Below are 27,166 nucleotides of genomic sequence, written 5' to 3' on the forward strand. Positions count from 1 at the left end.
GAAAAGGCGGGAAATGTATCAAATAAAGTAACAAAACCCCCAAACAAACAAAACGATACAACGTCGCGAAAATGTATCCGTTTGCGGCGCGCGGCGACCCCTGACCCCGGGCCCCGCCCCCGCCCCGCCCCCGCCCCCGGGCCCCGCCCCCTGACCCCGGGCCCCGCCCCCTCCCCGGAGAGAGAGAGAGAGAGAGGCGGAGCCTCACACTCACTGTGACTCACACTCACCGCTATGGCGGCGCTCAGAGCACTGGTCAGTGACTGTCTCTCATATCGCCATCTCTCTGTCTGTGTCCCTCTGTGTCTCCCCCTCACCTCGTGACTGTGTCTCACTGTGTGTCTCCCCCTCACCCTCGTGGCTCTGTGTGTGTCTCACTGTGTGTCACTGTGTCTCACCCTCACCCTCGTGGCTGTGGGTTACATACAATCTCTCTGTGTCCTCACATGTGCGTCTCTCTCTCTCTGTCGTTGTGTTATATATAATCTCTGTGTGTGTGAGTGTCTCTGTGTCTGAGTGTGTGTGTGTGTGAGTGTGTCTGTGTGTGTGTGTCTCTGGGTGTGAGTGTGTCTCTGTGTGTGTGTGTGTGTGAGTGTGTCTCTGTGTGTGAGTGTGTGTGTGTGTGTGTCTCTGTGTGTGAGTGTGTCTCTGTGTGAGTGTGTGAGTGTGTCTGTGTGTGTGTGTGTGTGTGAGTGTGTCTCTGTGTGTGAGTGTGTGTGTGAGTGTGTCTCTGTGTGTGAGTGTGTGTGTGAGTGTGTCTCTGTGTGTGAGTGTGTCTCTGTGTGAGTGTGTGTGTGTGAGTGTGTCTCTGTGTGTGAGTGTGTCTCTGTCTGTATCTGTGTCTATGTGAGTGTGTGTGTATCTGAGTGTGTGAATGTCTGTCTGAGTGTGTGTGGAGTGGGGGCTGTGGGGTGGGTGGTGTGTGGAGGGGTTGGAGGGAGGGATGAGGGGCGGGTGGTGTGTGGGGGGTTGGAGGGGGGGCTGAGGGCGGGTGGTGTGTGGGAGGGTTGGAGGGGGGGCGGGTGGTGTGTGGGAGGGTTGGAGGGGGGGCTGAGGGCGGGTGGTGTGTGGGGGGGTTGGAGGGGGGCTGAGGGCGGGTGGTGTGTGGGGGGTTGGAGGGGGCTGTGGGGTGGGTGGTGTGTGGAGGGGTTGGAGGGAGGGATGAGGGGTTGGGGGGTTGGAGGGGGGGAATGAGGGGCGGGTGGTGTGTGGGGGGTTGGAGTGGGGGCTGAGGGCGGGTGGTGTGTGGGGGGGGTTCTTATGGGCCAATCTGCCTATGTCGGCCGGTGTGTAAAATTGCTGACGCTGACCGGTCAGCGAGTGACAATATCATCTGGTGACTGACTCAACAACAACAACAAGATTACATTTGCATTTACATTGACTCACTGCCTCTAATGCTCACAGCATCTCCCTGATCACCTTTCCCCTCCCCATGGGGGCCACCAGCTCAGCTCTGACCCTTTTCATAGTGGCGGGGGCTGTGTCTATAGCTATTTCACTCACGAAATACACAGTCACTACACTTTACAGTGTATCCTGTGAAGCGCTTTGAGAAGTCTCGAAGACCTGATAAGGCACTGTATATATCAAATGCGAGGATTATTATTATGTGGGTGTTATTCCCCTGGAGGTCAGCCTCCCCTGGAGTGTGTGGGAAGTGGGTGTCCGTCGGCTCCATTTCCCCCCCGCCTCCCCCGGGGTTGCTGGGCTCTGGCTAATTGTCGCTGTCTGTCCCTCAGGGTGCTTCTGAGCTGATGCCTGCGGCTGCCGCACTCTCTCACTCCGCGGAATCATATGGCAATGACGTGAGTATCTACTTCATCATAATGTCCCTGTAGCTCAGGGGTTAGAGCCCTCGCCTCGCCCCAAGGACCCGGGTTCGATTCCCGGGCGGGTCAGGTCAGGGCGAAACATTGGGCAAGTTTCCTTACTCCCCCCCCCCCCCCCCCCCCCCCCCCCCCCACACACACACATCTGTTCACCAGCAGTCAGTAGGAACCCGGTTGTTAGTCGATTGGCGGATCGCTTTTCCGGGGGTAATAATCCCTTCCAAAAAATAATGATAATAATAAACTGGTCACTCAACCCACGGCTGTTTGTGGGGACACCGCTGTGCGCAATCGGCTGCCGCGTTTCACCCACAAAATACACATTCAATTCATTTTACAGTGTATCCTGTGAAGCACTTTGAGACGTCTCGAAGACGTGATGAGGCGCTGTATCAAGTGCCAGGATTATTATTATTATTATTATGGACTTTAGGAAAGAGGGAGAGACAGAATCGTTCCAGTGGGAATACAGTGGGAAGGAGCTGGAGAGAGAGGGAGTAACTTCCTCTTTGTGGGTAAAGCCACAGGGAGCCTGGCCCGGCCTCTCATGTGAGCTGATGTTTCTGTTTGTGTTTTTCAGCCGGAACTAGAAATGATGTGGGCGATGAAAGCCTATCAACACGCCGAGATCTATTTTAACGTACGTAACGATTTGTCGTGACAGACACCAGAATGGGTGTGTGGTGAACTGTGAACTGTGCTCTCTGACCTCAGATACTAGCGAGAGGGCACGGGTTTGATTCCCGGGCGGGTCAGGGCGAAACTTTGGCAAGTGTCCTTACTCCACACACACACACACACACACACACGCCTCTGTTTACCGGCAGTCAGTAGGAACCCAGTTGTTAGTCGATTGACGGATCGCTTTTCTGGGGGTAATAATCCCTTAAAAAAAAGAATAATAATTTGGCCACTCAATCCGCAGCTGTTTGTGGGGACGCTGCTGTGCCCAATTGGCTGCCGTGTTTTGCCCACAAAATACACAGTCAATTCACTTTACAGTGAATCCTGTGAAGAGCTTTGAGACGTCTCGAAGACGTGATCAGGCGCTGTGTGAAATCCAAGGATTATTATTGTTGTTATAGTGTCGGTGTGCGTGAGTGTAGGGAAGGTCTGTGAGCCAGACAGGACAGTGTGACTTAAAATCAAGTAACTGGTGTCAGTATTTGTGATGACTCTGTTTTTAGTTAAGAAATAGTGAAAACTTTACCTTTGTGTCTCACTATTTGACCATAAAGTACCCTCTCGCTGCCAGTAGGGGGCGCCCACGTTCTTGATTTGGAATGCTCTTGTCATTCTACGGCTGTTTGTGGGGACGTCGTTGGGTGCAATCGGCTGCCGCGTTTCGCCCACAAAACCTACAGTCACTACACTTTACGGTCTATCCTGTGAAACGCTTTGAGGCGTCTCAAAGACGTGATAAGGCGCTGGGTCAAACGTAAGGACGATTCTGACGTAAACGTGAACCCTTGCACTTTCCTCTTTCCCGGCAGCTGATCTCCTCAGTGGACCCGAGATTCCTTAAACTCACGAAGAGCGACAGTCGGATCTACTCGGAATTCCGAAGCCAATTCCGAGAGCTGAACGTCCGTCTCCTGAATCCTGAGGACCTGAAATCGGAGGCCGCCAAAGCCGTGAGTCTGGCCTTCGCTCTTCCCGGCTCACAGCCCAGCTGCTTCCTGTTGGCTGTTGAGACAGTTTGGGAAAAAATACATGACATTTATGCAGCGCCTTTCACGTCAGGAGGATCCCTGGTTGGGATCAGGAGGGTGGGGGTAGGAGGGTAACCGAAGGCGCGGTTGAAGAGGAGAGTTTTGAGACGGGTCTCAAAGGAGGCAAGTGGGGGGAAGAGAGGCGGTTGACGTTGTATTGTATTGCAGGCATGGAGGTCATTCTGCATGCAGTTTGAGGGCGAGGTCGAAGATTTCAACTATGGAACACTCCTCCGCCTGGACTGCTCGAAGGACTACACAGAGGAGAACACCATCTTCGGTAAACGGGTCAGGAGTTTAGGAGCTCACTCAGCCCGAGCCAGGCTGATACAGCAGCAACAACTTGCATTTACACAGCGCTCCCCCTCATATAGGGCAGCGCGTCACAGAGTGGGGGGTGGAGGTGACCATAGGTACGGTTGAAGTGGAAGGTCTTCCGGCATTTTGCCCAAATTACACAATCGTTACACTTTGCAGTGTATCCCATGAATCGCTTTGAGACGTCTTGAAGACTTGATAAGGCGCTGTGTCAAATAATAATAATCCTTGCATTTGATATAGCAAATGCGAGAATTATGATTGTCTAAAGGAGGAAGGAGGGGGCAAAGGGATGGGTGGGGGGAGCGGCTGAAAGTGCGGTCACTGACAGTGGATCAAAGGGGACAAGCAGGAGGCCGGAGCCAGCCGAGCATAGACAGTGGGGAGCTTAAGGTGGAGAGGGAGGGAGGTGTCAGGGCCTGTAATAATAATAATAATCCTGGCATTTGATGCAGCGCCTCATCACGTCTTCGAGACGTCTCAAAGCGCTTCCCAGGATACACTTTGAAGTGCAGTGACTGTACACTTTGTGGGCGACACGTGAAGAGGTCGCTCTTAACAGACAGGACTTAACGCTCAGCTCCGACTCTGTTTTTTTTCCCCCCTTTTCCCCCCCGCAGTGACGAGGATCCAGTTCTTTGCCGTGGAAATAGCCCGGAACCGGGAAGGCTGCAACACAGCGGTGTACGAGAGCTCGGCCAAGGGGAAAACCGGGAACGTCGGAAACGGGAATCCACAGGAGGGAGAGGATGAAACAAAGTCGGTGGCCGGCACGTAGCTAGCCTTGGTCTCCGCTCTGGGAGCCAGCGAGTGAGCCTGGCACTCGGATACCATTGGGGAAGACTGTTTGGAATCTTAACGTGGCCTTTAAGTCACCCGGAGTGTTACTGGAATCTCGCACACACACACACACACACACACACTCGCCATGGGCAGGAAAAGCTGATGGCATCGAACAGTGGTTTTACAAGGTGTACACAAAATCCTGTTACCCTGTTAATTGTGTCCAGCAAAGGGGGTGGATGGGTCTGCATTATAGTCAGTGTTGGGAGTCACTGAGCCCTCCCTTCCCAGGTTCCCACGTTGTTGTGTTAGACCCTCAGGCGTTTCCTTCCTCGTCAATCAGCCAACGAGAGGTATCACAAGCTTTTCTCGCTGAATGTGGGTGAACCCAGATTTTCTTTCTCTCTCCCCCCCACCTCCAATCAAATCTTCAGGTTAACTGGAACATCAGTTGTGCTATTTAACCCTGAAATAAAAAAATGGCCACAGTAATCGTCTCATTTGTTTATGACATTGACACGTTGCCTGCGAGGGAGGGGGAGAGGGGGAATGGAGGATACCTGGACGAGCGCGAGCGACACAAGCAGAGAAAGAGAGAGGATGTCTGACAGCCTCAGAATTCGAGGTCCTGAAGGATGCAGTATCGCTGCTGCCTTTGCCAACATATAACACTCACTGCCCTCCGCCCTCGCTGTAAACCGCGGTGAGATGTTCCAACAGCCACAGAGAGAGGTCTGGATTGCTGTTGGGCGGAGCCCTGTTGGCACATCAAGATCAGTGACCTGCCAGCGCCACAGCCCGTTGAGGCACTGCAAACATCCACTTGCAGCCACAAAGCCAACAGACCATTTTATCTACAATAATAATATTGTAGATAATCCTTACACTATACAGCGCATCACGTCTTCGAGGCGTCTCAAAAGAGCTTCACGGGATACACTGTAAAGTGAATTGACTGTTTTTGGATGAAATGTGGCAGCCAATTGCGCACAGCAGCGTCCCCACAAACAGCCGTGTATTGAGTGACCGCATTATTTTTTATTTTGGACGAATTATCACCCATGGAGGTGAGGGCTCTAACCACAGGACTACACAGGACTAAAAGCTCAAAGCCTACAACTCCACCCTCTGCTACCGATCTTACCATCACCAATACTGCTGACTGCAGTCCTCGATTCTGATGTGATGAAAGTCAGTCCACTCTCAAGGCAAATTCAGTACAGATCATTAAAGTTTATTTGCAATCACAATGCGTACACTATAGGCTTCAAACATCCTGACACATCAACCAACCCCACTCCCCTCACTCACTCACACAAACACGTACTTGGGTTTGTTGTTGAAAGGGGGCATTAATAAAAATATAATTGGTGTTTTTTTTTCTCTCCCTCTCTCTCCCTCTCCTTCCTCCCTCCTTTCTCTCTGTTCATTTTGATGTGGTTTAAATGAGCTACGCTCAAGACACAATTAGCAGCAACAAATTTCTTTATAATCTCTTCCTTTCCATCTATCCATCTGTTCATTATCGTTTGTGGAAGGCAATTTACAGAGCGTTAGAAAAATATCACACGCACACACACGCACTCAAAATGGACCCAAGTAAGTGGTAAATTACCCCAGTTATCGGGAATGCTTGAAATCCGGACTCGATCCCATTTTTTCATATTCAAGATTTGTTATTTTTGTATTCTCTCAGCTAGTTTTGTACATCTGTCTCTAACAACCCCTTTGCCCCCTCCCACCCCCCGCGCCCCCACCCTCCCACACACACACATTCTGTTTCTCGCACTGACGCATTCCCCCTCTTAAAACATTCGGTTTCAAATTCACGGGGGAAGGGGGGGGAATGGGGGAAGAAAATAATCCCCACTGCCCACATCCCCCACTTTCGCTTACACCGCCTCTCGTGACTGCCCATCCTTCCATCTCTGTAAAAATGTCAATCACAGCAACTGTTCTTTCCATTTTTAATTGATTTCATATAAACATTGTTCAAAATGTTTTTTTAAGAAAAAAAATGTACAAGTTTATACAAGGCAGAGCCGTGCTCGCTCGCTCTCTCCTCTCTCTCTCTCTCGCCCGCCCAGGGTTCTCGTTGCCAAGGGGCGGGGGGGGGAGCAGAAAGTGGGGCAAGAGATCGGGAGTCCCTCAGTCCGATGCCCCGGAGGGCAGAGAAGGGGGGAAAGGAGAAAAGGAGTTTCGTACCCCTTTACGCCTCACCCCCCCCCTTGGAGAAGGAGGTGACACACACCAACCGACTTCCCTCTACCCCCCCACACTGCCCGCCCCTGCCCCTCCCCCTCCCCACACATACAGAGAGTCAGAGACGCACCCCAACCGACACCCCCCGCACCGGCTGGGGGGCGTCCCCCACCCCCACAGCCGGGGAGGGAGTCTGCGATGGACGTCAACTCATCATGTCGTTGCTGTTGACACCGTACGACGAATTCTTCATCGAGTCGTTCACTTCTCTGCGAAATACTGAGAGGTTTTGTGTGAACCTGAGAGAGAGAGACGCACGTTAGCTGGTGTTATTCCACCAATATCGCTATGTCTTTCTTTCTCTCTCCCCTGCACCCCCCCTCCTCTCTCTCTCCCCATTGTGTCTGTGCTGGGGATCGCTCCCGCACTGGAGCTCTCTACTCTCACCCCATTCCCTGCTCTCTCCCCATCGTGTCTGTGCTGGGGCTCGCTGCCCCTTTAGCATAGGATGTGAAGGAAACTGCTCAGGACTCTGACATACCTGTCTCTGTTTTTTGTAAGTAGGTTTCGTTCAATTCCTTCCATGAGGTTCTCAAAGCAGAGGTGCATCGCCTGCTGTTTCTCTGGTGGTTGGCTGTTCACTATACTGTTCCGTAAGTCGGCAAAGTACTGAAACACGTACAAAAGCACTTCATTTAGCGACGAATCACACGGCGAAGGCAACACCTCTGACACAGTCAGTCGTCCTGCGCTGGCTCAGCCACTCGCTCTCTCTCCTCTGGGTGACAAGTTTGTGGGTTCAATGCTCAACAAGATTCACTGTAAAGTGTAGTGACTGTGTATTTTTGTGGGTGAAACGCAGAAGCCAATTGCGCACGGAGGCGTCCCAAACAGTTGCATGTTGAGTGACCAATTTTTTATTTTTTGTATTTTGATTATTTTATTTTTTGATTATTACTCCTGGTAAAGCGATCCACCAATCGACTCACAACCCGGTTCCTACTGACTGCTGGTGTGTGTGTGTGTGGAGTAAGGAAACTTGCCCAGTGTTTCGCCCTGGGCTGACCCGCGCAGGGATTCAACCTGGGTCCTCTCGCTTGTGAGGCGAGGGCTCTAATCCCTGAGCTGCACGATTCCACTGACTCACTTACTTACTGCTCGTGGTAAACGTGCTGGCGGTTTGACGGAGACGTACCTTCTCGTTCAGCAGGATTAACCCGAGCAGAGGCCGTGACATGGACCACTGGTTTCTGCAGTCTTCAAATATGATGATGTTTAGAACAGTGGAGAGCATCTGCAGGAGTGCGAGTGAGTGAGCGACACAAACAAAAACACATTACACCATCACTCCACTGGCTCCCCATCACAGTTCAAGATCCTGGTCTTCACCTTCAAAGCCCTCCATGGCCTTGCTCCTCCCTACCTCCGTGACTTCCTAACCCCCTACCAACCTGTCCGCTCACCGGGCTCCAGCCTGTGCCCCCCGCCTCGCCTGCCCCACCGTCAACGGTCGGTGACTTCAGCCTCTCTTTCTGCCCCCACCCTCTGGAATTCCATTCTACAGTCCCTACGCCTCAAGACCCTATGTGAAAGGTGCCAGATAAATGTCATTAGTTGTTATAATTCACAAAGCACCTTTCTTGTCGGGAGGACATCCCAAGGCGCTGGACAGTCAAAATTTTGTGCCCAAGCTGGGAGCTGTATTTGGGAAGGGGTTGAGCACTGACCTGCTGTGGGGGTGGTGGAGGTGGAGTTTGGGGAGTGTGGGGGAGGTAGGGTTTGGGGGATGTGGGGGAGGCGGGGTTTGGGGGAGGTGGGGCTAGGGGGTGTGGGGAGGTGGGGCTGGGGTGTGGGGGAGGTGGGGGTGGGGGAGGTGTGGCTGTGGGTGTGGAGCTGGGGGGGTGGGGTTGGGGGGTGGGGTGAGCACTGACCTGCTGGATCATCTCTGGATGCTGTTGCATGATGTGCAGGAAGCGGTCACTCTCTTGGCTGATGGGCGCTGTGCGCTTCTTGGTGCTGCGTGACAGCTGTTTGAACAGGTAGGTGACGATGTGGTCCAGACTGGAGCAGCAGCCCGTACACACCATGGTGTCTGCAACACAACACAACACAGCACAGCACAGCGTGTGTCAGAGTCACCCACAACAACTTTATATAGTGTCACCTCACGCAGGGTGGCGTCTCAGAGCGCCCGAGGGAAGTAAGCAGGGGGGCTCCTCGGGGCTGAACTGGCTCCATGGTGACACGCTTGCCAATGGAATGTCGGAATGGAGCCCCCGGTTCCTGAGGGGCCGCAGAATTCCAGGGCACTCACTGCTAATGGCAGCACAGCACAGCCCGGCCCCGGCTCATCAGCAGGACCTGGAAGGGCCGACCAGTCACTGGGGGCAGGGAATCCTCCCCCTCAACTCCTGGTCACCCCGCAGTCATAACGGGGAGGGGGGTCGGAGCTGCACAAGCAGCGGGAAAGCTTGGCCAGACAGTGATATCAATGGCCAAGCTCTGTGTGGGTTCACCTGGTTAGACTCCAACACACACTCTGGGCTCCCCCCACAAAGCCTTGGCTCTTGCCAACCTGCGCCTAATATTCTCCGGAATTAGGTAAACAGGACCTCCAGAGAGAGAGGGAGAGAGAGAGAGAGAGAGAGAGAGAGCATTCCATTCCAAGAATCTGTCTCTGGGATTTCCATGTGTAGGTGGGATGTGAGGAAATCTCAGTTTGGTTGAGACTCTTAAGCAACGGTGATAGGTTTCCGAGTGTGTCAGATTCCCGGCTGATAAAAAAAAGAATTGATCAACATCCTCAAACCCCTTGCTTTCACTTCCTCAAAGCCGTAACGCGCTGCCTCCCTCCTGCCCGCCCGCCCGCCTTACCCAGTGCGGTCAGCCCTTCGGAGATGGAAGAGAGAATGTACATGATAACGTGTGGCTCCAGGCTGGCAATAAAGTTCATATGGTCCTGGGTGAGAACTTCTAACAAGGAGTAGTATGACTGGCTGAGTTTCGGATAATCCTGGCAAACAGAAAGATCACAACGGAGGGTCAGGCAAAGACACCCGCATATATCGCTGGGCAAAAACAGAGAAAAATAGAGAGACAGAGAGTGAGAGAGAGAGAGAGACAGAGAGAGAGAGAGAGAGACAGAGAATCAGGGAGAGACAGAGAGTGAGAGAGAGACATTGAGAGAGACAATGAGAGAGACAGAGAGAGAGACAAAGAGAGAGACAGAGACAAGAGTGAGAGAGACAGAGTGAGACAGAGAGAGAGAGAGAGAGAGAATGAGACAGAGAATGGACCAGACACACACGCACTAACCAACAGGTCGCTGTGCGGGATTGACAGCAGGAGTTTGATGAAGGTTTGTAGAGCGTTGTCCAGTGCGTCGTCGCCGTAGAGACGGAAGACCCCGAAGTTGACGTAGCTGCCGCTAAGAGCGGCCTTCAGCATGGAGAAGCAAACCGAGATCCCCTTCAATTTTAACCCATACACTTGGTCCTTCGGCACCTCTCCCAACGTGAGGATACGGTTCCCTGGTTCACACGAAGGGGGAAGGAAGTCAGCATCAACAACTGTCCTGCGCCTTGGGACTCCTCCCGACATGAAAGGCGCTCTATAAATGAAATCTTGTTGTATCTTGTTGTTGTGTTTACACAGCGCACCCTCCCCCTCTCTGGGTAGCATTCCAGAGTCCTTGAGAGTAGCGGAGCACGACTATGAGCTGGGGGGGGGGTGATGGGGGATGGTGAACGTAGACACGGTCGAAGAGGAAGATCTTCAGGGGACCTGAAGATGGGGGCAAGGTAGGGGGCGAGACAGAGGGAGGGATTGAGGGAGAGTGTTCCAGAGTTTTGGGGCGTAGTGGCTGAAAGTGCGGCTGCCGTTGGTGGAACGGACGGCACAAGGGACAAGCAGGAGGCCGGAGTCAATCGAGCTGAGGCAGCAGATAGAGGGTTGGGGGGTGAGCAGGTGGGCGAGGGAGGGAGGTGCGAGGGCGCGAAGGGGTTTGAAAACGAGTGAGAGGACCTTGAAATCGATCTATTTGATGATAGGGAGCCAGGGCCTGGCGAGCGCTGGGGTGATGGGGGACAGGGTTTAGGGTGTGTGATAGGGAGCCAGTGGGGCCGGGCGAGGGCTGGGGTGATGGGGGACGGGGTTTAGTGTGTGTGAGGGGGAGCCAGTGGGGCCTGGCGAGGGCTGGGGTGATGGGGGACGGGGTTTAGGGTGTGTGATAGGGAGCCAGTGGGGGCTGGCGAGGGCTGGGGTGATGGGGGGACGGGGTTTAGTGCGGGCGAGTACACGACACTTTATAGTATATGACGTGTACAAATAACTGTGCTCAGTGCCCAGAGCTTACCGTATGTCGTGATCATCTTGCTGGTCTCCCTGAAGAGTAGGATACCATTCGGTGAGGACACGTCAAACTGCAATCGCTGTGACCTGCCACAGAGTAACACACACACAGAGGCTCAGAGGCTCTTCAACTCAAGCGAATTCCTACTTCTACTTTGAAGTGACAGGAGGGAGAGAGGGTGCGGGGAGGGAGAGCAGGTTGGGAGGAGTGGAGGCAGGGGAGAGGGCAGGTAGGTGGGAGAGGGGTGAGGGAGAGGGCAAGAGGGAGAGGGGGCAGACAAGGGAAGAGATAGAAGGTGGGGTGGGGGGGAGGAGAGGGGGGATGGGTGGGAGAGAGTAGAGAGAGAGAGAGAGCGGGGGGTGGGGAGAGGGTAGAGAGAGAGAGAGAGGACAATGATTCCACACTGCCCCCACATGGCTGTACCTGTTATGGACCAGTTCTGCCATGAGTTTGAGTATGGGGGTGGTACAGGCTGGGTCGTGGTACCACAGTTCTACGGCTCGCTGCAGGATGGGCATGTAGGCTGGGTAACTGAGAGTCCGAGGATAAGGAAACCACAGCCACGGCTCAACAACAACAAGTGACATTTATACGGCGCCTTTCACGTTGGGAGGACGTCCTATGGCGCTGAACAATGAGGGATTTGAACTCGAGCTGGGGATCGGGATTGGAGGGCGGGGAGGGAAGGGGCAGGAGAGTGACCGAAGGTGCGGTCGAAGGAGTGTCTTAAGACGGCCCTTGAAGGAGGGAAGGGAGGGAGCGAGGCGGAGGGAATGAAGCGGAGGGAACGTGGGATGGAGTTCCAGAAGGTGGGGGCAGAGAGGCTGAAGGCCCGAAGGTTGATTATGGGGTGGAAGCGAAGATGATTGATGGCATAGTTGATAAAGGAAGGCCTTGACTGAAACGGCTTCACAATGAGGGGAGAGACATCTAAGTGAAGCACTCTGAGGCTTCTCAAAGACCTGATAAGGCGCTGTATCAAATGCAAGGATTATTATTATAATTATTATTGCTATTAGTATAATGGCGATGGGACAGACTGGTTTGGGGGAAGGATACATCCAGTCAAATAACATCATGAAGCTAGTCTTGGCGTTGAAGGCGAAAGCGATGCCCCTTAGATCCCTCACCAGCCCCACCAGCGTCCGCTGTAAACAAGCAGAACCTCAGTCAATTCAGCAACTAAAAGCAACTGTGCTATAAACACAACAGGACACCAGTGCAGAGCGTTCACAAAGTCCTGTTACCCCCCCATGTTTTTCTTTCTACAATGACTTTTTTCCTTTCTGCTGCTGACGAGTTGGAGCAATGTCTGACACTACCAACTCCCTCCTTCCTCACCGACTCCGTCCACGTTACGGAAAACATGGCCCCGAACATGGCAACGGATAATTATCTGTGTGAAAGTGCTGGTGCTGACACACCCCCCACACTCACCCCCACCCACACCGCTGCTCTCACACGCACACCGCCCCCCCTACCCCCGCTCTCATCCCACCCACACAGCTGCTCTCACACGCGCACCACCCCCCACCCACACAGACACACTCTCACACCCGCCCACACCCCCACCGCTCTCAACACAAACACCTGCTCTCATACACACCCACATCCCCGCTCTCACACACACACTCTCACACACACCCACATCCCCGCTCTCACACACACACTCTCACACACACCCACATCCCCGCTCTCACACACACACTCTCACACACACCCACATCCCCGCTCACACACTCTCACACACACCCACATCCCCGCTCTCACACACACACTCTCACACACACCCACATCCCCGCTCTCACACACACACTCTCACACACACCCACATCCCCGCTCACACACTCTCACACACACCCACATCCCCGCTCTCACACACACACTCTCACACACACCCACATCCCGCTCTCACACACACACTCTCACACCCCCCCGCACCCCCAGTCTCACACACACACCTCCCCGTTCTCACACACACACTCACACCCACACACACTCGCACCCCCGCTCTCACACACTCTCACACCCCCACACCGCCGGTCTCACACACACACATCTCCCCGCTCTCACACACACACTCACACCCACACACACTCGCACTCCCGCTCTCACTCTCACACCCACACCCCCGCTCTCACACACACTCTCACACACACACCCACATCCCCGCTCTCACACATACACATGCTCTCACACAAATACACCCTCACACACACATACACCCACCCACGCGCGCGCACGCTCTCATACATCCCCACACACGCTCTCACACACACACACGCGCACACCACCCACACGGAGAAAGGCCTGGATCAGATAGAAATGTAGACACAGGAGGCCATTCAGCCCCTCGAGCCTGTTCTGCCATTCTATCAGATCACTGCTGATCTGTACCTCAACTCCAATTACCCCCCCATATCCCTTGATCCCCTGACCTGACAGACATCTCTCCACCTCAGTCTGGACAATGTGAATGGATCCAGCCATAATCCACAGCCTTTTGGGGGGAGGGAGAGAGAGAAACAGATTCCCACTAAACCTTTGGGGTGAAAACTGCTCCCGATTTCACTCCTAAATGGATTAGTTCTGATTTTAAGATGCTGCCCCCACCCCCTGTTCTGGATTACCCCCAACCCACCAGAGGAAATATCAATCAGATCAAAGGTTTACTATAAATATTATATGATTGTTATAATTATTTTTGGCGTCTCTGTACCTTGGCGTCTTGTTCGTTGTACGTGCTGGAATTGAACATCTGAGCCACGGTTTCGAACGCCGCTGTTAGAGGCAGCATGAACTGTTCAAACTGATCTTCATCTTCACCTGTGTGTGTGTATGTATGTGTGTGGTGGGGGGGACATGTGGGGAAACAGATACAAGGCACTGCATCATTGTCCACTCTTTGTACTTCTTTCTCCTGCTCTCAAGGTTTGCCTTTCCGCCCCCACCCTTTGGAACTCCATACCATCACATTCCCTTTGCCTCTCTCCCTTCCTCTCTCCCTCCCTACCTTCAAGGCACATCTCAAGACCCTCCTCTTCGACCGTGCCTTCGGTCACCCTCCACCCTTCCTGATCCCAACCAACTCCCCAAATCTATGACTGTCCAGCACCTTGGGACGTGCTCCCACACTCACAATTGCACTTAAATATCCTGAGTTTTCTCATTCCCTGCCAGCGCGGAGCTCAATGCCGTGCGTGTGGGACCTTGTTGAGTCTTGTAGCTCAATGGTTAGAACGCTCGCCTCGCAAGTGAGAGGACCTAGATAGAAGCCCATGGTATAAAAGGGACAGTGGCAGCATGGATCCAGAACTGTGGTGAACGGCTGCATTTCTGACTGGAGGGAAGTGTACAGTGTCGTCCCCCGGGGATCGGTATTAAGACCACTGCTCTCTTAATATACATAAATGATCTGGACTTGGGTAGAGCATACCATTTCCAAGTTTGTGGACGACACAAAGTTAGGGAGGGGGTAAACAGTGAGAAGGATATCAGACAACTGCAGGAAGACATAGACAGAATGGTAAAATGGGCGACACATGGCAGATGAGTTTCAATGTGGAGAAATGCGAAGTAATGCATTTTGGTAGAAAGAATGAGGGGCAATATAGGCGGTAATACAATCTTAAGGGGGTAAAAGAACAGAGAGACCTGGGGGGGCAGGTAAATGAATCCTTGAAGGTGGCAGGACAGGTAGACAACGCTGTAAAAAGGGCATATGGGATACTGGGCTTTATAAATAGGGGCATAGAGTACAAGAGTCAGGAGGTTATGATTAACTTATATAAAACACTGGTTAGGCCTCAGTTAGAATACTGCCCCAGTTCTGGGCACCGCACTATAGGAAGGATGTTAAGGCATTGGAAAGGGTGTAGAGGAGATTTATGAGGATGGGACCAGGAATGAGGGACCGTGATGATGAGGAAAGGCTGGAGAGGCCGGGATTATTCTCATTGGAGCAGAGAAGGTTACGAGGACCTGATAGAGGTCTTCAAAATCATGAGGGGATTTGATAGGTTAGAAAGGGAAAAACTGTTCCCACTGGTGGGTGTGTCGGTGACTCGAGGTCACAGATTCCAAATAGTCTCTAAAAGAAGACGAGGGGCGGTGAGAAGACATGTTTTCACGCAGCGAGTTGTTAGAATCTGCAACGTATTGCCTGAAAGGGCGATTGAGGACGATTCCATAACTACTTTTAAAAACGCGGTGGACGGGTATTTGAGGAAGACGGATTTGCAGGTTATGGGGAAAGGGCCGGGAGTGGGACTGACATTAATTGCTCTTTTCAGAGAACCGCACAGACACAATGGGCCGAATGGCCTCTTTTTGTGCTGTACGATTCTATGATTCTATGATCGGGGTTCGATTCCCCCCCCCCTCCCCCCCCCCCACACACAACGTCCCCAAACCCGTCTTACCCAGGTCCACCATCAGTAGCCGCCCGAGCGCTGTGTAGAAGGTAGTGCGGCACCTCATGTCACTGAGGTTTGACTGGTTATTGATGCCCAGGAATGAGAAGTGTTCACTCTGTCAATATATTGAAAAAAATGTAGTCACTTAACCCATGACTGTTTGTGTGACGCTGCTGTGCACAATTGGCTGCCGTGTTTTGCCCACAAAATATAGAGTCAATTCACTTGACAGTGTATCCTGTGAAGCGCTTTGAGGTGCCTCAAAGACGTGATGAGGAGCTAAATCAAATGCCAGGATAATTATTATTATTAATAACAAGACGGCAAATAGACATCAGCCAGGGACTGTAAGCTGGGAAGGTAACACGACAGGAGGAGACTGGATCTCCCCTAGATAATACCACTTGGTCGCTTCTCAGCTGTTTATGGGATGTTGGGGTGCACAAAGTGGCTTCAGGGAATGGGGTTAGAGTAGAGAGCTCCAGTGGAGGAGCGAGCACCAGCACAGACACGATGGGGGTTGGGAGAGAGAGAGAGAGAGGGAGGGAGGGAGAGAGAGAGAGCAGGGAATGGGGTTAGAGCAGAGAGCTCCACTGGGGGAGCGAGTGACTTCTTTGAGCTAGAACGACTGATGAAACAACACAAAGAGAAGAAAATCGTAAATAAAGTACTTACTGTGTGGTTGTTCAACATGAACTGAACAGCGGTGAGTTTGACCAGTTTCCTGACACTGCTATACGTGCAGGTGGTGTCAAGGAGAACAACAAATTACATTTGTAAATCGTCTTTCGCATTGGGAGGAAGTCCCAAAGCCCTGAGAGTCAGTGTGTGTGTGTCAGCCGGGGTCAGGCACTGTGAGTGTCATCCTGACACTGACAGTGTGGGCCAACGCAGCCTGACGTTACCAGATCATTACCAGCAATGCCTGAGCCTTCAGTCACTACATCCCTCCCTCCCTCCCTCCCTCATCTTTCTCTCTCTCTCTCCACCCGTTTCCCTCATCTCTCTCTCTTCCTCATCTCCCTCCCTCCTCATCTCTCTCTCTTATCTCTCGCTCCATCCACCCCATCTCCCTCCCTCCTCCTCTCTCTCCCTCCCTCCACCCCGTCTCACCGTCCCTGCACTCCCATTTCCCTCCCTGTTCTCTCTCCAACCACATCTCCCTCCTCATCTCTCCCTCCCTCATCTCTCTCCCTCCTCATCCCTCTCTCTCCTCATCTCTCTCTCCCTCATCTTTCTCTCCCTCATCTCCCTCTCCCCCTCCTCATCTCTCCCTCCCTCCTCATCTCTCTCTCCCTCCTCATCTCCCTCTCCCCTTCATCTCTCCCTTCCTCCTCATCTCTCTCTCCCTCAACTCTCCTTCCTCAGCTCCCTCTCCCCCTCCTCATCTCTCGCTCTCTCTCAACTCTCTCTCTCTCCTCATCTCTCTCTCCCTCCACGTCTCTCTCGCTCCGTCACCCTTCCTCCCTCCCCACCCAGTGGCTGTGTATAAAGGATATCCGATGGAGAGGTCATTTAGGAGTTGCAGGGTTTTGGAGGTGATGGGCTCACATCGTCCCCAGTATTTCAGGTTGGTGATTCTAGTCAACGGCAGATAAAGGACATTCAGTGAATCACAAGCTCAGCAAAAGGCAACCTCACACACGTCTCTGGGCGAAACAAGGTCAGACAGGAGCTGGATCGAGCACAGCGCTTAACAGGGAATTGAGACAATTAATAGGTCCAGAGAATAGCTGAAAAGGAGAGTGGATAAGTTGGGGTTGGGGGGAATGGGTATGTGGGGGTTGGGAATGGGAGCAATGGGCTATGGTGGGGGCTGGGGGCAATGGGCTATGAAGGGGGCAGTGGTGTGGGCAATGGGCTATGGTGGGCCAGGGGAAGGCGGCACTGGCTATGGTGGGGGTGGGGGCAATGGGCTATGGTGGGGTGGGGTTGTGGCGGGCAGATACTCACATTTTGCCGATGAAGACACTCAGCACCATGGTCTCGTCATTTAGCCCCAGAACCTCCGACAGTCTCCGGTACAACTGCGGGGAGGCCAAAACACAGGGTCATCAGTGAGAGGGCGGGGCCAGCACAGGGTGCGGCCACCAGTCAGAGGGCGGGGCAGGGCCACAAGTCAGAGGGTGGGGCCACCATTGACACAGGAGGAGGCCATTCAGCCCCTCGAGCCTGTTCCGCCATTCTACAAGATCACGGCTGATCTGTACCTCAGCTCCAATTCCCCGCCTTTGCCCCATATCCATTGATCCCCCGACCTCACAAACATCCATCCACCTCAGTCTGGACAATGTGAATGGATCCAGACATAATCCACAGCCTTTTGGGGGAGAGAGAGTAACAGATTCCCACTAAACCCTTTGTGTGAAAAACTGCCCCTGACACCCTAAATGGAGTACTTGTAGTCCTAGCTCAGTGTTAGAGCACTCGCTGCAAAGGCCTGGCTCAGCCTGGCATTCTTACTACAAGATAATAATCCCTCCACCCATAATAATTGGTCATTTTCATCTACGACTGTTGTACATTGCTGTGGCATTGCTGCCGCGTTCGCCCACAATATACAGTCATCACTTTACAGTGTGGTGAAGCGCTGGACGTCCTCTCCTCTGGTTATCTATACTACTATCAAATCCCTTTATTATTTTAATAAAACATACCAACCCAAGGCACTACTGCAAAAGCAAACAAAGTAGGTAAAATCACGGAAAGGTGGGACTACCTTTCGGACCGTTTACCTTGGAGGATTTCTGCACCTGGTCCCCGATGTAAATCTTCCGGAACTGCTCGAAGAAGCTGAGCATGGCGAGCTCCAGCTTCTCATTCCCCGCCTGAGCCAAGCGCGAGTCCGTCAGGTTCATCAGCTGCAACACACTAGCGGGGCGCACAAGAGACAGTGAGAGAGAGAGAAAGAGAGAGAGACAGAGAGAGGGAGACGAGAGAGAGAGAGAGAGAGAGGCAGAAAGAGAGAGAGAGAGAGACAGAGAGAGGGTTAGGGTTAGACTCACCGACACACCAGCTCCCCATCCATTGCGTCTTGCTCGTCTGTGCTCGCGAACGAGACCCGACCCCCGATCACAGCCCCGATGATGTAAACCAACCACGTCAGGCGGCCTGCAACACACACAGCATTATAATCCTCACCTTTGATATGGTGCCTTATCACGTCTTTGAGACGTCTCAAAGCGCTTCATGCTGTAAAGTGGATTGTATATTTTGTGGGCGAAATGCAGCAGCTAATTGTGCACAATAGTGTCCCCACAAACAGTCGTGGATCATGTGACCACTTTTTTTTAATGACAAAGGGATTACTGCCCCCGGAAAAGCGATCCACCAATCAACTAATAACCGGTTCCTACTGACTGCTGGTAAACAGAGGCGCGTGTGTGTGTGTGTGTGGGGGGGAGTAAGGAAACTTGCCCAACGTTTCGCCCTGACCCGACCCGCCCGGAAATCAAACCCGGGTCCTCTCTCGCTTGTGAGGCGAGGGCTCTAACTCCTGAGCTTTCCTTTGTCAACAGCAGCAGCTCCCATTTACCCAGCGCCCTCCACACGAGGTGGGGAGGGGAGTGACTCAGGGGTATGTGCAGCCCGGCTGGTCAGTGTTGTCGTTGCTGTGTTACAAGGCCCAGCTTGGAGTCAGGAGGGGAATCCTGCAGTGGTTAGACGCTCACCTCGCAAGCGAGAGGACCCGGGTTCGATTCCCAGCTGGGCTAAGACTGCACTACAACTCTCCGTGGGTCCCTTACCTTCCTGGACAGCGATATCCATGGCGCTGGCGTTCGCGCTCTGCAGTAACTCCTGGTAGCTTTGCGCCGACTGGTCGAAGAGCTGCACCAACAGAGCGCACGTCTTCTCGTATTCGCACCGGCCTATGGTGGACAGCTGGTCAAGCTGCTGCTGGACAAGCCCCGTGTCGTCCAGAGGATCCTCCAGCCCGTCCCTGGGGAGCACACACAGCCCTGGTCAACAGGGGAACTCGCTGTGACCACCTCACCAAGGACACTACCCCCAGTAACACACTGATCATTCATCACATCACATAGATTCAAGATCCTTTTTTACACACGGAGTTATAATAATAATAATCCTTGGATTTGATACAGCGCCTTATCACGTGTTCGAGACTTCTCAAAGCGCTTCAAGAATACACTGTAAAGTGTAGTGCCTGTATATTTTGTGGGCAAAACGCGGCAGCCAATTGCGCACAGCAGCGCCCCACAAACAGTCATGGTTTGAGTGACCAATTTTTTTTTTTTTGGAGGAATTATTCCCCCTGGGAAAGCGATCCGCCAATCGACAATCAACCAGGTTCCTCCTTACTGCTGATAATCAGGGGCGTGTGTGTGTGCGTGTCCCTGGATTGAGGAAACTTGCCCAATGTATCCCTGATCCGCCCGGGAATCAAAGCCAGGTCCTCTCGCTTGCGAGGCGAGGGCTCTAACCACAGAACTCCACAATCAAGCTGAAGGTAGATCTAACTCAATGGGAAGAGCACAGCGCTGTGTCTCACCTCAGAATGATGTGAAGCGACTCCAACCTGGAGGTGATGTACGCTTTGGTGACTTCAGGTGTGTAGGTCTCCAGCATGTGGGGCTCCGTGGCTTTGACGTAGGGGACGGAGGCTGCCAAACGCTGCCAGAGGCTCAGCAGGTAATGGACGCTGTTGGGGGCAAATTCCCAATGCTGCTGGAGACCGGGGTGGGTGGGGGGGGGGGGAAAGACGGTCGTGCGTCAATGCAGTAATACTCACACACCCTAAACTCTGTACCCCCCATCACATCAGTCCTCGCCAGGCTCCACTGGCTCCCAAACACCGAGCAGATCAATTTCAAGATCCTCTCACTTGCTTTCCAATCACTTCATTCCTTCGCAACTCCCTTCCTCTCCCACCTGCTTAACCACACCCCCCGCCTCCCCACTCCACTCCACTACCTGCTGCCTCCGCTCAGCTGGCTCTTGGCCTCCTATTTGCCCTACATGCCCTCTGCTCCACCATCAGTGGCTGTGCCTTCAGCCACTAAGCCCCGAAACTCGGGAACACTCTCCCTCTATCCCTCTGCCTCGCCCCTTCCTTCCCTATCTTCAGGTTGTGGCTGAAGACCTTGATATTCGACAGTGTCTACGGGATCACCTTCCGCCCCCCACACCGGCTTGGCATTGTGCTCTGTCACTGTGAAGCCCACTGGGACTTGAAGATGGGGAAGGAGGGGGCAAGGATTGAGGGAGAGAGTGAGAGTTTTATGGTATAGTAGCTGAAATATCCTCCCAATTTGCAGGGGGTGAGAAGCGTCATCCCATTACCATGGGCAATCACTGGGCTGGCCGGTACCTGAAGGCTGGTCACTGTGAAGTTGGCAATCAGGCGGATAACCTCCGGGTAATTCTCCACCTTCACCAGCTCCCCCAGCTGGTAGTTGCTTTTCAGCCGTGCCAGCAACCGGCAGAACTCGTGATAGTTGTTGGGGTCGGACAAGCTCTGCAGAGAGGAGACGTTCTCTGTTACACCCTCAGATTCAGGACGACAACACATTACATTACGCAGTGCCTTTCACATCGAGACGACATCCCAAGATGCTGGACAGCCAAGGATTTGAACCTGAGCTGGGGGTTGGGATCAGAAGGGTGGGGTTAGGAGGGTGACCAAAGGCATGGTCGAAGAGGAGGGTCTTGAGCCATGACTTGAAGGAGGGGCAGGTTGGGCGGAGAGGTTGGTACGGTTTGAGGTTGCAGGTTGGGAGGAGCAAGGCCGTGGAGGGCCGTGAAGTCGAGGACGAGGATTTTGAACTCTATCCTCTGGGGGATGCAGAGTTGGGAAAGGCTGGGGGTCACGGAGCCTGGTGCGGGAGAGAACACGAGCTGCAGAGTTCTGGATGATCTACAGGTTGTGAAGGGAAGAGTTGTGGAGGCTGACAAGCAGGGCATTGGCGTAGTCAGCCTGGATGTAATAAATGCGTGGTACAGAGGCACCCCGTTACAGCATGGTGCTTGTGAGGGTGTAAACGCAGACGCCACATTATGTCGAGGCATGCTAAAAAAATGGCCGCCAGCAAATCGTTGCAAGATGACATCAGCGCCACTTCCTGCGTACAGCAAGCAGGAATTGTGTGTGACCTTAACCGTCGACAGGGCAACCGTCAGAACAGGTTGATTGGCGGGAACTGCGAGGGATGACAAGGACTCTAGGACAAAGGAACACGAGGAAGGCGTGAAAGGAAAGTGGCGGAGAGAGAGAGAGAGAGAGAGAGAGAGAGAGCCCCAAATTGCCTCCCAAATCACCTGTGGGTTTTCAAGTATCCGTTTGACTCCATCCACGAGGTGCGATAGGAACTTGGCTCGCTCGGCATTGTTAAACAACGATCGCCGTACTGAGGCGATCTGCACTAAACAGGACAACACCTGCCAGGGACAGGGAGCACCAGTCAACAACAACAACTTGCATTTACACAGCGCCCCCTCACGCAGGGTAGCGCCCCAGAGCGCGTGGCAGTAGCGGAGCACGACACCGAGTTGGGGCGAGGGGAGGGGAAGTGACCGTACGGCACGGTTGAAGAGGAAGGTCTTCAGGCATGGCCTCAAGATGGGGAAGGAAGGGGGCGAGGAGGAGGGATTGAAGGGGAACACATCTGCTCATTCATGTCCCAGGGACTGACGTTAAGAAGTTGCAGATTCGCTTCGCCGTGAATCCCTGTTATTGTGCACCATTATTCACAAATGATTTTCAGACTGTACACTTGTAAATTGCCCATTTGGCTCAACCAGTGCTTATGTCACAAGTCACCACCCGCTCCTTACATCCCTGTTGCAGTCTTCGCCCTCATGCAGCTGTCAACAAAAAGTTATTTCCCTGCTCTGATATCTTGCAGACTCCCTCTCTAACTCCCTCTTGGACGATGACAAATTGCATTCACACAGCGCCTTAATGTCGGGGGGACGTCTCAAGGCGTTGGCTGGACAGTCAGGGATTTGCAACTGAGCTGGGGACTGGATTGAGGAGTGATTCCTTGAGGCAGAGGAGCTCCGGGATGGAGTGCCAGTGAATTGGGGAAAGAAAGGCTGAAGGACAGAGGAGTTGGGGTGGGGTGGAGGCAAAACGAGTCCAGTCAGAGAGAGGAGTCTGCTGGTGGCTATCCTTAAACGTGGACAAAGAGCGACTTACCAGAGGAGAGAGTGACGGAGGAATGGAATGATACAAGTCAAAGAACAGCTGCAGGGTTGATGAATCGAGGAAAGCTGTGAAAATAAACAGTGGTTTTACTGAGACGCCTCTCCCTGACCCTGTGTGGAGGACACGGTGTATAGACTTGCGATAAGTGCAAGGCAAACCCTCCCATAACATGCCCTCCCTCCCTCCCTCCCGAGGGTCAAAGCCACAGGGACCAGTCGGCTAAGGTGGCTGCGAGTTGCTGCTGAGATCACTTCCTGCGCACCGCACCAGAAGTGTGCAGAAAGAGTCGCTGATGTCACTTCCCGAAGGAAGTGATGACTTGATGACCAAGAAGTCGGCTGTGTTTTCGCGTTCCGCTTATATTGGGGGCCTGGGCGACCGGGTTCATAACGGGGTCGTCCTATATTCATTAGTTCCTTCAAGCCACATCTGGATAAGCCACACTGTAATAATAATCCTTGCGTTTGATACAGTGCCTTATCACATTTTCTAGACGTCTCAAAGCGCTTCACAGGATATACTGTGTAGTGACTGTGTATTTTGTGGGCGAAATGCGGCAGCCAATTACGCATAGCAGTGTTCACAATGAATTATGGATTGAGTGACCAATTTTGATTTTGATTTTGGGGGGATTATTATCCCCAGAAAGCGATCTGCCTATCGACTGACAACTGGGTTCCTACTTACTGATGGGTAAACAGTAAGGAAACTTGCCTAAGGTTTCGCTCTGCCCAGGAATAGAACCTGGGTCCTCTCGCGTAATCAGATCTGCTGTAAACTCTTCCAAGTCAGAATTTCTTTAAATCTACGAATGTAGTGACACCTCTATATAGTCTGATATTAACACTGATATCTCTATATAGTCTGATATTAACAGTGACACCTCTATATAGTCTGACTCTGGGGTTTGGTGAACTCCAATGTAAAGATCTGCCAGGATATAATAAGCAGATGAAAAGGGTGAATGCGGGTGGGTGGGGGGAATCTGATTTGCAAGCGGAACGTCTGTTCATGAACCTTATGATGCAGGGAGAGTGACCAACTGAGGCAGGAATTGAGGAACCTTTCCCTCTTTATTAGTCACAGTCAGTAAACGGGTAAAACAACAGCAACGACAACTTGGATTTCCACAGCGCCCCGTCATAAAGGGCAGCGTCCCAGAGCGTTTGGCAGTGGCGGAGCACGACGCCGAGCCTAGGGGGAGGGGGGAGGTGACCATAGGCACGGTAGAAGAGGAAGGTCCTCAGACGCGACCTGATGACGGGAAGGAAGGGGCCAGGGTGGAGGGATAGGGGGAGAGAGTGCCAGTGTTTCGGGACATAGTGGCTGAAAGCTCGGCCACCGATGGTGGAAGGGAGGATACGAGGGACAAGCAGGAGGCCAGAGCCAACTGAGCGGAGACAGCGGGTAAGTGGGTTAGGGGATTAAGAAGGTTGGAGAGGTCGGGAGGTGCCAGGGCGTGAAGAGTGTGAGGATTTGACACTGACACTCTGATACCCATAATTATCCTTGCACTTGATACAGCGCTTATAACGTCTTTGAGACGTCTCAAAGCGCTTCACAGGATATTACTGTAAAGCGAATTAATTGTGTATTTTTGAGCCGAAATATGACAAACAGCTCGGAGCAGGGACCATACCTGACCTCCAGCTGGTTGGAATCTGGACGGTGCAGAGATCATCAGACGACTCGTCGGTGGAGGTACCGATGAAGTCGAAGTTCAGACAGTTGTGAGCCAGTTTGAGCAGCTGCATGAGGAGTCCGTGCTGGCTCTCATCGTTCAAGTTTAGGGTCTTCCCGGAAGCCTGGAAATGGGCACAGGTTCCTGAGTGAGCATAGCCAGCACACACACACACACAAACACGTACACTCAAACAAATACCCACACGTATACACGCACAAAAAAGCACACACAAAACAGGTGTACATACACCCACGCACAAACCCACACACACTCAAACCCAGAACTTTCTGATTCAGAGGCGAGAGTGCAAGAGCCTGAGTCACAGGCTGACACGTTGACCACTGCACTTATTGTGAGAAGCACTCAAGACGTGAGGAACCTTTAAAAGCATTCCGGCTCCAGCATCATTATAACAGTGTTTACCTGTAAATGGTAGTGGTGAGCGAGCCTTAAGCTAGTGAGGAACTAACCAATGTCTGCAGCCCAGTGAGGCAGAGCCAGACTGAGGAGATGTAGAAACTGGAAGCCATCACAGAGTTTTTCATGCGAACAGTAATAGTAATCCTTGCATTTGATATAATGCCTTATCACAACAACAACAACAAAATGACATTTATAGAGCGCCTTTCCCGTCGGGAGGACGTCCCAAAGCGCTGAATAGTCAGGTGTCGGGGCCCGAGCAAGGGGGGGGGGAGGGGTTGTAGAGGTAAAGGAAGGCAGAGAGGTGGAAGGGAAACCAAAGACGCGGTAGAAGAGAAGGGTCTTGAGACCGGCCTTGAAGGAGGCAAGGGAGGAAGCGAGGCAAAGGGACCATGGGATGGAGTTCCAGAGTGTGGGGACAGGGAGGCTGAAAGCCCGGCCACCGATGGGCGGGAGACATGGAGCAGATCAGACCCCGCTGAACGGAGGGAGCGGGCAGGTTGGTAGGGAGTCAGCAGGTCAGAGAGGTAGGAGGGGGCGAGGCCATGGATGGCCTTTAAGGTGAGGACGAGGATCTTGAACTCGATCCTTTGGGAGATGGGGAGCCAGTGGAGTCGGGCGAAGGTGGGGGTGATGGGGTCGGGGAGGGTGGGAGTGATGGGGTCGGGCGAGGGTGGGAGTGATGGGGTCGGGCGAGGGTGGGCGTGAGAAATTTTGGGTGATCTGCAGGTTGTGAAGGGAAGAGGTGGGAAGGCCGATGAGGAGAGAGTTCCTGTAATCGAGCCTTGAGTTGACGATTGCGTGGGTGAGGGTTTGGGGGCCTGAGGGGTGAGGCAGTGGCGGAGTCTGGCAATGTTGTGGAGGTGGTGGTAGGCAGTGCCGATCATGACGCGTCTTCAAAACGTCTCTAAGCGCTTCACAGGATATACTGTAAAGTGGATTCACCTTATATTTTGTGGGCAAAACTCAGTAGCTAATTGCTACCCTCTGTTTCCCCAGTAAGTAACCCGGTTGTTAGTCGATTGCGGATCGCTTTTCCAAGGGTAATAATCCCTCCAAAAATAAATTTGGTCATCCAATCCAGGACTATTTGTGGGACGCTGCTGTGTGCAATTGGCTTCCGTGTCTCACCCACAAATGACAAAATTATTCCATTTGACAGTGTATCTTGTGAAGCGCTTTGAGACGTCTCAACGACGTGATGAGGCGCTGTGTCGAATGTGAGTACTATTATCATCATTACCAAACAGCAGCTTGTGCGCAAACAACACATCAAAATACCCACCTGCTTCAGTAAATTGCACGAGAGCGTGAAGATATCAAAGAGAGAAGCATCCCTGAAGGACGAAGCGATCTTCCTATGTTTAGTTAGTGGATGTGTAGTGTCAGCCTGTGGAGCAACAGAGCCAGAGCGATCAGCTTGTTCTCAGCCCCACCTCACAGAGAACCATAGCGCCTTTCGGAAGGCGCCTATCAATCTATCGACCCGCACTAAACTCCGTTTCCTCCCATCACACCAAGCTCCACCGGCTCCACCCTATCACCAAATAGGTCGATTTCAAAATCCTCACACCCGTTTTCAAGTCCCTTCCTACCCTGGCACCTCCCAACCAGTCCATCCTCTTACCCTCCACCCACAACCTGCTGCAAGAAACTGCCCACTTCAAGACGTGGGAATGGAAACCAATGAGGAGAAAAGGGACACTTACTTCGCTTGAGTTTGCTGCAGGACTTACTTGGTTTATTTCATTCGTTAACTGAGAAAGGATCATTACTCCTATAACGCAGTGCTCGACGGTATCCTGCAATGACAGACAAAACTTTCATCGCTGTCTCAACAACAAAGGAACCATTAAAGAGATGTGTGGGTTGATCTAAATAATACTTGCATTTATTTGACACAGCGCTGGTAACATTCAAACATCACAGGGAATTGCTGTCAAGTGTAGTGACTGTGTATTTTGTAGGCGAACGTTGCAGCCAACTTGCACACAGCAACGTCCCACAAACAGCCATGAAGTGAGTGACCGAATTATCTGGAGGATTGTTGGCCAGGAAGGACACAGTGAGAAACTGCCTTTTCTTTTCCAATAGCACCGCGGGATCTTTAACATCCACCTGAACAGGCAGACAAGACCGCTGTTAACGTCTCATCTTTAGGACGGTGCCACCACATGCATTGAAGTCAGTGTCAGCTTTGACGATGAGTTTAAAATATCCAACCCGACGCTTGAACCAATCACCTCTGACGTGGAACAGTTCTTTCAATGCCCAAATCCAGAAC

At 52.6% G+C, this 27,166-nt stretch overlaps 2 protein-coding genes across 4 annotated transcripts in view; one reads left to right on the forward strand and one right to left on the reverse strand.

Annotated features, from left to right (window-relative positions):
• The first annotated feature begins 233 nt into the window (after positions 1–233).
• Positions 234–5,137, forward strand: pbdc1 (polysaccharide biosynthesis domain containing 1). Its single transcript, XM_042344458.1, has 6 exons — positions 234–255; positions 1,743–1,808; positions 2,413–2,472; positions 3,326–3,466; positions 3,713–3,824; positions 4,483–5,137. The coding sequence occupies exons 1-6, from the start codon at positions 235–237 to the stop codon at positions 4,638–4,640; spliced, it is 558 nt and encodes a 185-aa protein (XP_042200392.1). The 5' UTR covers position 234; the 3' UTR covers positions 4,641–5,137.
• A 721-nt stretch (positions 5,138–5,858) lies between these two features.
• Positions 5,859–27,166, reverse strand: part of xpo7 (exportin 7) — a 31,286-nt gene continuing 9,978 nt past the window's right edge. Inside the window, exons 1-25 of one of the 3 annotated variants that reach the window (XM_042344452.1) lie at positions 26,772–26,791; positions 26,619–26,684; positions 26,168–26,272; positions 24,418–24,583; positions 22,770–22,843; positions 21,890–22,009; positions 20,943–21,089; positions 20,124–20,299; positions 19,360–19,553; positions 18,619–18,724; positions 18,349–18,484; positions 17,567–17,640; positions 17,113–17,193; positions 16,289–16,352; positions 15,620–15,728; positions 13,918–14,024; positions 12,258–12,346; positions 11,622–11,729; positions 11,202–11,284; positions 10,163–10,377; positions 9,722–9,860; positions 8,779–8,939; positions 8,043–8,141; positions 7,389–7,516; positions 5,859–7,146 (exon numbers count right to left, since the gene is read on the reverse strand). In XM_042344452.1, coding sequence (XP_042200386.1) covers positions 7,053–7,146; positions 7,389–7,516; positions 8,043–8,141; positions 8,779–8,939; positions 9,722–9,860; positions 10,163–10,377; positions 11,202–11,284; positions 11,622–11,729; positions 12,258–12,346; positions 13,918–14,024; positions 15,620–15,728; positions 16,289–16,352; positions 17,113–17,193; positions 17,567–17,640; positions 18,349–18,484; positions 18,619–18,724; positions 19,360–19,553; positions 20,124–20,299; positions 20,943–21,089; positions 21,890–22,009; positions 22,770–22,843; positions 24,418–24,583; positions 26,168–26,272; positions 26,619–26,654 — 2,811 coding nt within the window. In that variant the 5' untranslated portion in view covers positions 26,655–26,684; positions 26,772–26,791 and the 3' untranslated portion in view covers positions 5,859–7,052. Of the gene's footprint in view, positions 7,147–7,388; positions 7,517–8,042; positions 8,142–8,778; positions 8,940–9,721; positions 9,861–10,162; positions 10,378–11,201; positions 11,285–11,621; positions 11,730–12,257; positions 12,347–13,917; positions 14,025–15,619; positions 15,729–16,288; positions 16,353–17,112; positions 17,194–17,566; positions 17,641–18,348; positions 18,485–18,618; positions 18,725–19,359; positions 19,554–20,123; positions 20,300–20,942; positions 21,090–21,889; positions 22,010–22,769; positions 22,844–24,417; positions 24,584–26,167; positions 26,273–26,618; positions 26,685–26,771; positions 26,792–27,166 lie in introns of those variants that run through there. The other 2 variants (XM_042344451.1, XM_042344450.1) reach the window with 2 other exon arrangements.

Source organism: Callorhinchus milii, unplaced genomic scaffold (assembly GCF_018977255.1).
Source record: "Callorhinchus milii isolate IMCB2004 unplaced genomic scaffold, IMCB_Cmil_1.0 Scaffold28, whole genome shotgun sequence".
In the NCBI taxonomy this organism is placed as follows: domain Eukaryota; kingdom Metazoa; phylum Chordata; class Chondrichthyes; order Chimaeriformes; family Callorhinchidae; genus Callorhinchus; species Callorhinchus milii.